Source organism: Athene cunicularia (assembly GCF_003259725.1).
Source record: "Athene cunicularia isolate RWA chromosome 13 unlocalized genomic scaffold, athCun1 chr13_part1, whole genome shotgun sequence".
NCBI classification, from domain to species: Eukaryota; Metazoa; Chordata; class Aves; order Strigiformes; family Strigidae; genus Athene; species Athene cunicularia.
Genome location: NW_020799117.1, coordinates 4,165,055 through 4,177,770, shown reverse-complemented (window position 1 = coordinate 4,177,770; position 12,716 = coordinate 4,165,055). Strand labels below are relative to the sequence as shown.

At 43.5% G+C, this 12,716-nt stretch overlaps 1 protein-coding gene across 3 annotated transcripts in view; it reads left to right on the top strand.

Moving 5' to 3' along the window:
* TRPC7 (transient receptor potential cation channel subfamily C member 7) overlaps positions 1–2,955 on the top strand; it is an 81,666-nt gene extending 78,711 nt beyond the window's left edge. For all 3 annotated transcript variants that reach the window (XM_026858285.1, XM_026858284.1, XM_026858287.1), the window contains 2 exons: positions 460–535; positions 1,270–2,955. In XM_026858285.1, coding sequence (XP_026714086.1) covers positions 460–535; positions 1,270–1,412 — 219 coding nt within the window. In that variant the 3' untranslated portion in view covers positions 1,413–2,955. The remainder of the gene's footprint in view (positions 1–459; positions 536–1,269) is intronic.
* The last annotated feature ends 9,761 nt before the right edge of the window (positions 2,956–12,716 follow it).

The following is a 12,716-nucleotide window of genomic DNA, read 5'->3' as shown; positions in this document are numbered from 1 at the left end:
CAAACAGAGTCTTTCTGTTAACCTCAGGTCAGATGTTTAGTTCATCATAATGAGAGAATTTGCTAAAATAATGAATTAACCACATATTTCTTCCTGTAAAATGTTTTTTTAATTGATAAATTAAACAGCAACATGCTAAGGGAAGATTCTGGATCCCATTTCTTAGCTTGCTATTGGATCATCTGTGTTTTCTTCCTGTCTGTGGGACATAGTCTACATTCAAGTGCATCTCACAAAATACCCCATTATGGAATGGCTGTCAATCAACTATTGTAGTGCAAAGTTCATAATATAAAGTATAAAATAAATGGGAAGCCAATAAAAAAAATTCTCTTTGCATCCTGTGAAGCCAGGTTTTATTCATACTGAAATCAGGTGTTTGAACTGCTCGTAATGAGCCTAGAATTAAAGCAATGTGGAGAGCTCGTGTTAAGATAAGTGTTTCTGTTCTCTTTTCAGAAAATAATGAAACGTCTGATTAAGCGGTATGTACTGAAGGCTCAGGTTGACCGAGAAAATGATGAGGTCAATGAAGGCAAGTGGATTTTTATAACTGACACAGAGTAGAGCATGTAATGGTATTGCTATTGATAGGGCCGGTAAAAGAGTTGAGTTTAGATAACATCCGCTGTAGAGAGGGAGCAGGCTCATGCTCACACTAAGGTGAGCAGCGGTGACTCTGAGCCACCTTTATGCTCTTGAAATTCTGGGTACTTAATTTTCCTTAGCAGAACATACATATCATAGGATCTGCCTTTACATAATCCTGTTCTGCCCTACAGTTCTTCTTGCTTTACAACACCCACAATCTTGCCAGCACCCAACCTCGTCTTGGGATCTAAGTAAAGCAATTTTTGACGGTGCTGCCCATGCCCAAAGACTTTTTTTGAACTGGGTAAGGATTTGTATGGCCATGGTGTCATGTAGCATTTATATGCAGATGGGGAAGAACCTCCTCCTAACACCTCTTAACTGCTACACTCCTGCAAATGGCCTGTGTAGGTGGAGATCAATATGTGGAGAGAGAAAAGGCTTGAGGAAAAATATGAACTTTCCATACATATTTGCTATTGCTGTCAGTACCAACTACTGCCAGTACAAGTTATTTCTTGTAAGTCAAATAGTAAGTGCATAAACACAGGGACTTCATATGGAGCTCCACACACTTTCATTACCAAGGACACTGAAATTAATGCTTTCTCGGGTAAAAAACGTAGAGATTAATGATTTGGTTCAATATTGATAACAAGAATATTTTCTTCCTTTTAGGAGAACTTAAAGAGATTAAACAAGATATTTCCAGTCTCCGCTACGAACTCTTAGAGGAAAAGTCACAAGCTACTGGCGAGCTGGCAAGACTAATACAGCAGCTGAGCGACAAATTTGGGAAGAACTTAAATAAGGACATTTGATGGTGAACATAGAAAAAGGCAACAGGTTGTCTAAACATTATTCAATCTCAACCAGCATCTTAGGAGGGCAAAAACCATGCAAAAGATGGGTAATGCACACTCAGCTTTTGCTCACTAGCAAGTCTTGGTAGGAGCACGTTGTGTTACTGCTGTGCTTGGTGAGCTACCAGTTAAAGCTTTTATGATGCAAAAGTGACTTACTGGTAAAAATATACGCCCTTTGACATCAGAAATAGATGCACCATAGGGAAGGCACCTCTAGTTAAAGGCAAAAAAAGCCAGATCTTCACCCATCTGACTCCAGTGAAGACAATGCAACCGGGCTCGTTTATACCAATAGAGACTGTACTGGTCAGAATTGGGTGAAGCCTGAAGAAAAAATGTGCCAAGTATATTCCTTACAAAAATTTTTAAAATTCCTATCCTTGGGTGTGTATTCTCCTTTTATGTTTACACAGGCATCCATGAAGATAACTTTGCACAGCACTGTGTTTAATGGGTTAATAAGCAAATGAGAAATCATCTGCTGAAATGACTGAGGGAAAGGGTGGCAGGTAGAGGTCACCTACCTTTTAGACTGTATGACAGCGTCGGAAAAAATGAACCAAGCTTGTTGGGTAAAGCATCCATCTGCTAGAACCTGATAAAGGGATTCCCAGCCAAAAACTCCTCTCCGCCTTTTCCAGCTCTATTAGCTAGTCCACTAGTGGATACGGTCTCTTTGTACACACCTAGCCTCTCTTTTGTCCTCAGATAATCCCAGCTTCAACAATGGCCTACTGAAATATTCATAATGATGCGAAACTCACTTCCCAGGAATGCCCAGAAATAACATATATTGTGCTAATGGGTTCAAAGAACAACATTAATCCGGCGACAGCGACGCAACAGAGCTCAGCTTTTGGATTCCAGAGGTAAAAGAGCGAGCCATAGGGTGAGATAAATCACAGAGAGCACAGCCCAGTAGTTTCACACCTTAAAATCAGGACAAAAAGGTTTCAATTCCACTGAGAACATTCTGACAAATAAAAAAAAAAGGAAAAATGGTTGTCAAAATTACTTATGTGTTTGGCTCTCACAGAGGACCAGGAAGGGATTAAAACTGTTTTAAAGGCTGCACTTTTATGACTGGGAAGTGGTGAATCTGCACGACACAAGTACAGACTTGGATTGCTTGGGCTTTTATGTTTGGCTCCATGATTTCAACTACTTAAAGCACACCTTACTACTTGGGAACCACTGAACTGTACTGTTTGTTTACAAGAGACACCTGTAAGATGGACATTACATTTAGGCGTCAGCTGAGAAAAACAAGCAGAACCAGAAGGTGACCTGTGATCAGTTCTTAAGTGCCAGATGAGAATACAGATAGCCTAATAGAATAATAGTTATATTTGTACAAAAAAAAAAAAAAAAAAAAAAAAAAAAAAAAAAAGTGTACCGTACGTAGGTCTGTTTAGAGAAAAGCAAAATACTGTATTTTTACCTTTAATATGATTATCTTGTATACTGTAATATTTTTACCTAAAAATGGGAAAAGAAATAAAATTACCTCATAATATTTTGTTGTACACTGAGTGAAATATTTGCCTGATCTTTTGACTATCCAATACACGGATATTTGTTTTCTGTTTCCGCGATGTCTTAACAACGAAATCGTTCTATGAAGCAATTTCGCCATAGGAATTCCGAAGCCTGAAAGAGCCAAAACTTAAAACTAAAATAAAGGAAAAAAAACCTAAAATAAAAGGAATAAAACTAAGAGATCAAAGGTTCTGTGACCAAGTGTAGTCTGCAAAAATGACTCCTTATTTGTTTGTAAACATATCTTTATTAATGTCTTTGTAAAATTACCTTCTAAGAACAGAAATTCAGCTCGGCTGGCTTCAGACAAGCACAGCGTTGGTATTGAGTGTGCGGTCAAAATAAGTCAAATGAGTAACACCGATGTTTACAGGCTGTAAGACAACTGAAACAGCATTTGCCCCCGATACCCCGTCGGGGTCAGTGGTACTTTGCGGCGCTCCGGCACAGGGTAACATTTTCTACGAGGGAAATGCGTTGCTTCGCAAGACAGCGTGGTGATGAAACACTGAAATGTCCGTGTTCAACAAGGAGGATCAAATGCCGGTGTAAGACAACTGACACTGCAGGTTACAAGATTTGCAAGAACGATAGCTCATTGCTTTGGGCTGTCTTCCACTATTTAAACCAGAAAATGCTGCTGATTTAAAATATTCAGTTTTCCTCGTAGGAAGAAGGAATATCTTTCATGGTAATACTGCTCTTTCCTCCTGACCCTTTCCAGCCACCGTGTAAAACTTTTTTTTCAATTTGGAAAACCAGCTCTGCTGCCACAGCACTGTCTTAAAAATTTCTTTCATTACAGCTCTACACCTGGCTCCTGGCTTCACCCTCCCTGTTCAGTGTTTTAGCATCCCCTAGGAATTTAAGCAGAATTATTCCAGGCAGAACATACAGTAACCACCATAATTTTGATTTCTTATGATACCACATGCCAAGTCGCATGAGAGATGTAAGTGGGAACGCTGTGATGTGCTTCCGTTTCGTACATTTAAATACAGCTCAACAAAAAGCCTGTCCTAAAGTCCGGCAGTGCCAACAGGAATGTTCTCCTACCGCTGAATATTGCAGTCGATGCAATAACAAATAACACCGTGCTGTGAATAGCTTTGCTGAATTATCCGGGCCCAGGCAGGGGTGTAGCTGTGCCCCATCAGCTACTGCCTGCTGCCCTAATAGCATCTCTATAAGCAAAGCAGTGCAGTCCTGCCACAGCGAGCCAGCGTGCAGCTCTGCGTTCAGGAATTTGCTATGAAAGAGCATAATAATTTTTAGGACTTCGAAAGTAGACTAAAAGATGTATAAAAAATAACCGTTAAAAAAATATAAAATATCTGCTTCCTCCTCTTTTGCATTTACATTCCAGGAACTATCAAGGCAGGAGACTTCTTGTATAAATATTCATGAGAAGCTAAATCCCACTTCATCAGAGCATTTTTCTCATCTGGTCCCAGGAACATACCCAAGGAAGCTGCACACTATGTATTAATGTGCTATCAGCAGAAATGATGCTAAATTCGTGGTTTATTCTCCAAGCTCTGTTTATAAGAAATTAAAATTAAGAAGCCTTACTAAAAGATCCAGGAGAGAAGTTAGAGGGTTTGAAGAGGAAAAATCAGAGTAGGTGGGTCCCAGACCCGAGAGGTGCAGGTCCCATCTCCCATCACTGGCGGGACCTCATGGCGGGTCAGTCTCACAGCAACCCGCCTGCTGAGTGAGATTGCATCCAGTCTGCAACAGCTCTCTTGGCTTTGAAATACGGGATTTAATATTTCTTGGACAAGTTCATACTACAAAGGAATGGCACTTTGCCCAAACTCTTTGTAGATACAGAATTATGACTTTTATGTCATACGTTAGAGAGGGGCCAGACAAAGATGAAACTAACCTGAAGTCATCCACACGAGTGTGAATATTCTCGGGAGATCAGCCTAATTCCGCGAACCCCGCAGGCCAATCAAGCTAGAATTTAAACAGACACCCTGAAGAAGATCAGAACAAAGCCATTAACTATCCAATCTTCTTTTATTGACTGCTCGAGTCTTCAGACAGTTGTTTCAGACCTTGCAAAGACCAGTCAGCTGCTGCTAACAGAAAGGGAGCAAACAGCAGAAAGCAGGAACGTGACTCCAAATAGCTGAACTGCCAGGTTTTAAGCTAGGAACCCCTGCTGACCAGAGGTGCAAATCCTGAAATAAAGGAGCTGCCTGAGGACATCTGGCATCACGCCTCTGTTTTCAGCAGCATGGGCTGGGCTTTGCAGCCCGCAGGGTGGAGGTGGTGGTTCTTAGGCAGTTTTGCTCTCACAGCTGGACTAATTCTGCTCGTAACTTCAGAGAACAACTAACGACGACTGTTCCCAGTGCCCACAAAACATGGTTTAAAAGTAAATAAGAAGCAAGAATGGTGTCATGAATAATAGCTTGGAAGAGTGCCTGCATTCTGACCAGCGCTCACAGCACATTAAACTGTCAGAGCTAGGCTTTATTTTTAATTAATCTACATGAGAAAAGCATTTCCAGCAGGCCAAAAGAAATTGCCCTAATTAAAAGATGTAAAAGATTAAGGATCACTCAGCAAGGACAAGCTGGGACACAGTCCGTCACCGCAAAGGCAGGAGACCCGAGCGGCGCGGACGGGGGTTTCAAACACATCTCCAGGTCTGAGCCGCCACCCTGGGCTGCAGGTGGGGAGGGAGGAGGCAGCACCCATCCTGCAGCCCAGCAGCACCCTGCTGCAGAGCACCTCTGCTGCCTCCCACAGCCCGGGCAGGAACCTGGCAAACAGGACTTTTCATTCCCAGTTTGGCTTGTGTTTGCTTTCCTGACTAACCAACATGTAGGGAAACGAGAGCCAGGACTTCATAGCCAAGGCTACCCGGAGCAGGATGGCTTTCAGATGGGGAGGATAGATGTTTCCTTTATCCAGATATTAAGAATACTTTCCTTGCGGCCTAGCCTGACCCCTAAAAGCAGCTCTGCTCTTGTTTTGGCCACAAATCCCTCACTGCTGCAGCGTCAGACGCTAGTCAGCAGGTCCCATTGCTCCCTTCTTCTTTCATTTGGTTCATGCCCATCATCTCACCTTGTCAGCGACTGGGCTATAAACCCTGCAGGTGGGAGACCTGATGCTGCACAAACTACGGCCTTAAGGAGCTTACATTTTTTAGTAAAAAAGGATAGACAGGGCGTAAGAGAAATAGCCCTAGCTTCCAATGAGGGAAGGATGATGCAGAGAAATTCAGGGATTTGCCTTAATGAGCTGGAAGTCGGGGACCAAAAATGGATCTATGGCTTCAATTCTTATCTGGGGCTATATATACTCATTAGTTTCATTCTCGCTTGCTTTCTGTCCTGCATCTTTGTAGGGCACGTCCTCAGGTATGAAGGATAAAATCTGCCAATGCTGAGTGCGAGCAGCACAAGAGCAACAATAGGAAAAAAGCATCATTGTCTCTGTTGTCATGGATCATTTTGGGGAAGTGATCCCCTCAATCTCTGGGAGGTTTTAATGGCTCTATATCAGTAATCAGATAAGTCTTCATACAGTTGAATATAAATAAAGCCTAATAGAAAGGGAGATAAAAACTAAAGGGGCAAAATAACTAGACTGGTTCTGGAATTTGTAATGCCTTTAATAGCAAGCGAAAGGGCACTCGTTTAAGGTCATTTGAGACAGATAATTAACACAAACCTGCAGTGTGATAAAGGGGATTTGGAAGGGCTTAAAAGGTTAATGAATAGCTGACGAGCTTGTTAATATATAACTAATGTTTACTATAATACAGACTAATATTTAATTCCCTTACTAATGATTAATTATTCTGCAGCAAGGGTTTAATTAGGGCTTACACAGCAGGAGCAGGGGGGGTGGATCTGGTGCTGAGATGAATTTCCACACGGCAGTTGCTGGCCCCGACTCCGGGCTCTCCTGCTCCCTGCGTGGGCACAGCTTTTCCCGGGAAGAGGATGCTGACCCGAGATCTTCCTTAGGATGAAGGTCGTTCTCTTGTGCATCCAAATGGGTGGGCACACAGACTCTGCAACAAGTTGCTTTTGAAAACATCCCAAAGGGAAACTTCTCCCCGTAGGCCAGCGGCTGACAGCATCGTGCACTGCAGCCGTGTTCTCCCCTCAGAGAAGATCTCCCAGTCTCCTTATACTGGTATCCAGCATCACTTCTGGTCGCTAGGATTGTGGGACAGGGGTTGTGATAACTTGCTTCAAGGTTTTCGTTTGAAAATGAGAGCTTCTACCGAATTAAAAAGCTGATTTTGCGCAAAAGTGTTTTCTGTATGAAAATGTGCTCTGGGGCAAATTTGCATGATGATCCCCAAGCACAAATAACAGAAGTGCATTCATCCTCTAAGAAGAAGTTGTTGGGCACGTGCATTTAGAAACACCACTGGCAGATTTTATCAGTCATACCTGCAGCCAGCCAGGACAGACAGACAACCCTCCAGCAAGCTACTCTGAAGACCACACTCCTCATCCCAACTCTGCATTTGCAGCCGGGCAGGTGAGCTCACAGATTCCACAGTGACACCATATCCATGTCACAGCTCTCAGGGTCATCAAACCTGAAGCCTGTTGAAGTAACACTTCAACTAAAGAGAAGTCACCGATTTCATTCAAGGGGCAGTTACTAAGCACATTTAAGGCCATGACTTCAGCTCATGGGTTTCTGGAAGTATCTGATTTCCTATAACAAAGCAACGTTATTGAGATTAAAGTACAACAAAGAACAAAATAGATACCTCATCAGAAGCACTACTCACTGCAGAGTAAAAACACACAACTTGAAGGAGATTTTTGTACTTCCTAAAGACTCTCAAGCATGTGTTGTGTACCTAATAGCACCTAACTCGGTCCCTGCTGCCATCTAGCCATTACACCAGAACACATTTTTCTTGATGCTGCACAGCCACCACCTCTGCTGTGATAGGGATCGGCGTGGGAAACCCAGGGTGGGTGTGCGACAGCAGAGGCAGCCCACCGCAGGCGCACGAGCTGAGAGAGGAGCGGGGTCCTGGAGCAAACCACCCGCCACTCTGCCGAAGGGAAGGATGGAAGGGATGGAGTTATGGCCCTGAACCACAAACCTCCAGCAGGTTTTGCTTTCAGAGCAGAACAGGGCGGGAGCAGGATTCTGCAGGCAGGAAAATCTGCAGGGGAACGAGGGCAGGAGATTTGCACCCGTGACAGCTGAGCTGCAGCATGGAGACTGCGTGTGCATCACCTGGCTGTGCCTGATCACCCTGTTGCATAAATCATGGCTCAGGAACTCTGGGGTTTTGTTGAGTTTTGGTGGGGTTTTTTTGTTTGTTTTGTTTTGGTTTTTGTTTTTACTTTTAAAAACACATTGGTGGGCTTCATGTCCCACAGCCTTCCTAGGGGGAAAATAAGGAGGAGGGAAAGGTGCAACTGGAAGTACAATGAAATGAGAGGAAAAAGCGTTACAGACGGATGTCAGCAGGCATAAATTAATATAACAGCCCTTCCTCAGCTGGAGTTACAGGCACACAGCATTGACTGCTGTCTCTGAACACCTTCCCCCCACACTGTGCAGATATCTCAGGGGTTTAAACATGGCATAGATACACCTATAGTCTGCTAAAAGTCAGCCCCGATCCTAAATGCTGGGTATAGCTCAGAGAGCATAGGGTAATAGTGATAATTGTGCCTGGTAAAGTCAATTGATGCCACAGCCTGCAATAACCCCAAACCTTTAAGACCTCCTGGTAGTCTGAGAGGAGAGGAACTATTTCCTTCCCATTGTTTCAGGAGATTTTTTTCTGGCTTTTATCTGTAAAAATTCTAACCGCTTGTCCCTGCGGAGAGCTGAAAGGTTTGTTCCCTTTGTTCCCTTTACTTTGGAGTAAAGGCTGTGGGTATCTCATCGGGATTTCAGTGGGCACGTCCGTTTACAAGAGGAAAACACAACCTGAAGCATCCCCAAACTCAAACACAAACTCGCTCGGGTGACGGTGGAGGGAGGAGGACTCGTGCCCGACGCTGCTGGTTGCGGTGGGAGCCGGCAGGCTGTGCTCCTGAACAAGGAATCCACAGCTCTGCTTCTCTGACGCTCTAAAATAAAACCAAAGCTACAGGATTTAAAAAAAAATAAAAAAAAAAATCCTCTTTCTGCAGGGTTTTTCTTCAGCTCATTATAGCAACCAGCCTACATGCTTCAACAGCGCATAAAGCCACAAGAATCTGCCTCTTATTAAACTGTGTTTTTACACCAAAGAAATGCTAAACTGCTGCTTTCTTGTTAGAATGAAAGACAATATTTCTTCAGCTGACTTTAATTCACTCTGATGGGTTTTCTTCTCTGTACCAGCTTACCTTTTTTTCTGGTAAATGCCTACCTTGCTCCCAGGGGACCACAACTTTCAGTATCTTGCACTCATTCACACCTGCACAAAATATAAAAGATAAAAAGCTACATAAACAAAATTGTTCCTTCGGCTGAATCTTGTGCTTAGGACCTACCGTAGGCAAATCACTACCCGCTGCTTCCCCTCAAAGTGGAGTTTCAGCCATTTATACTTATTTTAAAAATATGATCAGGTTCCCCTCCATATTTACCTAAGCCAAAACCAAACTGCTCTAAACTTGAAAATAAAATCATGTTTCCATTATCATCTCACAAAATAAGCAGGATGTTCTTCATCCATCCTTCAAATTTTAGTACCATTTCTAACAGATTGTGAAAAATTCCTAGATCTGAGGTACCAAGACACTTGTGATGGCAAAGTGAGTGACAACTCTTTTCAAATTCTAATAGGGAATCCCTCTTGGGATTCATCCTCATTGGAGATGGAATTTAGCCTTTGGCCTTTACTCTTTCTAGGCACAAAGCCTGTCTTTGATAAAAGATAACGCTTCAGTTGTAGCCTATACTTCCGTAAGTACAGTGGTTTAGTTCTTGCTATTCTTCTTGCAGTGGTGAGTAAGAAATCTTTGCAGTTATGACAACTTAAACCAACGAACTTGATGCTCCCAGATGTAATTAAGAGACAGGCAAAAGCAAAAGGGTCAAGAGCACCTCTCCTGTGCTGAAGCCAGCGTAACCTCTTTCCTGACATTTAGGTCTCCAGTGATACCAAGACGATCTGGTAGCAATAAGGGACTCCTCTGGGTGAAAGACAGGAGTGGTACAGAATTACTGGGATGATACATCCACCACATCTTCAATTTTAATTGGCGTTTTGCAGTGAAAAAGCTGAGTTGTCTCAGATAAGGAAGTTCAACTGCTTCTTGGGGGGGGGAAAAAAAAAAAAAAAAAAAAAAAGACATAAAACGCATGCTGTAACTGAATTAGCAAGTATCAGAAAAATCAAAGCTAGTCTATCAACAGCTCCAAGTGTCAGCCCCACTGCCTCACGCGCTAGAATTGCCGGGACCTGGAGCCCCCCCCACGCCAACGGGCACCACCATCTATCGGTGATGTACGCAGCAGAAACCACAGCCTGCATCTTGTTCAGGCAGAGGCCTGTGCTTCAGAAACATATTGCTATCACCTAAGTCAATCCTCTAAACCAACCAATTCCAGCAACTCGCTTTGAAAATACCACCCACGTACTATAAAAATTCAGATTTCAGATGCAGCCCACAGAGATTAATGAGGGTTTGAATTTATGCCTCAAGAGCTTCTAATAGATTTATTTTCCTGCTATACCACTATAATCTTCCTATACATGAAGGCTGCTCACATACTTCCAGCTAGGGAAAGGGCTTGATTTCACAGCTAATAAAAATTGCATTCAGGAAGGAGAAGAAAAAAAAAAAAAAAAGAAAAAAAAAAAAGGATAAAGCAATTGTTATTACTCAGGCTGTATTTTAGCACAAAGTTTAGTTGTGCAAATTGGTGTGTAGTGGACAAGCCGAGTTTCAGGTGGTATTTTTCTCAGTTGAAGCTCCTGTGATGGGCGGGCGGGCGCCGTGCAGGGCACGCGGCAGGGCAGCACAGATGGCACTTGCAGCAGCCTCCATAACACCATGGGGGATGCTCCCTGCGGACAGCTTTTTGCTGGAGGTTTGAGGAGCGGAGGCAGGAAACAGAAAGCCGTGAAGGTAACCGGCAAGACCCTTCCAGCATTCCCCAGCTGGACAGGCCTTGTGACGATGCCTCGCCACTCAGGCAGCAAATGCTGCTGAAAGCCATCCCACTGAGTGTGCCCATTAAAAGCAATCAAACACACCTCTCTGCACTTACCAGGCACTTCAGTCCAAGTACGAAACAAGTGTGCTAGTTTGGGAAGAGCAGACTGGAAGAACATCTCTCTGAATTTGTATTTTACTCTGTTGCACTATGGACCCAGGCAGCCCTAGCAGAGCACCTGGCGTTTGCCTTCCTCTGGTAGTGGTGCTCTACAGATTTCATTTTTTTCCAAGTTTGAATTGGACATCCCGGAGGAAAAGAGGGGAAAGAACCCCAGTATTGGCTCAAAAGCCAAATAATCTTGTTCTCACAGACTGTAAGAAAAATCTTTGTCCTCTCCATCTCCTTTCAAAATGAAAAGATCTTCACTTAGCACTACCTCCTGTTACATATTTCTGAGTGATTCCAGTACCTGTAAAGCTGTAGGAGAGAAAAGACATTCTTCTTCTTTACACATTACGTTAGACACCCTTAAATAGCTCTCAGGACTGTCCCGCAGACCAGGACTAGACGGACAACGTGAACCACTGCTGTCTGACACTTGTGATATTCCTCTGCATGCGCATCTGTTTGAATTGCACTGTGCATAATTCAGCACAATCGTACACATTTTTTGGTTAATGTACCCAAAATAAGCATTACTCAGCTTGATGACTAGGTCTTCGCTTACAGCCATCTGGATGGTTTATTTTAGAAAGTGAATTGGAGGAACGGTGTTTTATTCATAATTATTACGAGGGCTCCGCAAGAACATGGGAACTGCAGGGATCCAGCTCCTGGATGTGTCTTACCTTTTCTCAGATTTACCTTAGCAGCCCCCGCGTTTTCTGAAGGGGGAAGATAACATTTATCATTAACCACAACACGCTCTTATCATCACACTTTGAACAGCAACACCATAAAGGCCACCTGGCTCCAGAGACGACTCGTCATAAACCCACCGCTCACACACCACCAGCTCCTGTCAACCTGCACTGGGCTGCAGCCAGAAAACAGAACTCTGCCTGACATTAATGCCAATTAATGTTCAAATGACTCACACAGACCTTTTCTGGAAGGGGTGCCTTTCAGTGTACCACTGACAGTGGCAGGCTCAGGATGTCACCGACAGAGGTTTGGAGGCTGCAGGCCTCCTGCAACGTGAAAAGGGAGAGGCACTGTGAATTTAGGAGAGGGTTTTATGTATCTCAGCCAAGCCTCATGGTAGCTAAATGATTTACTGTGCACGTGCTGTACTATTTGCTGCGTCCCTTTTGCCCACACACGGAAGAAACACGAGCTAGTGGCTCTGCCACATATACCACACATCGTCCTAGAGCCAACGGTTTCTTCCTGTTTTCCTCCAGAGTACCATGCTATTTTCAATGTAAATACATTTTCCCCTGGGTGCAGAGTTCCCCTTGGGTGAAAAGGTCCCAATCAACCTCTGGAGAGGCAAGAACATGCCCAGCAGCCATGGCAGAATGAGCTGAAATTATCACGAAAATGTCACCGAGAGTTTTCATTATAAACATGGTTCTGGTCACTGTGAATAAGCATCTGTCTTGCTAACCC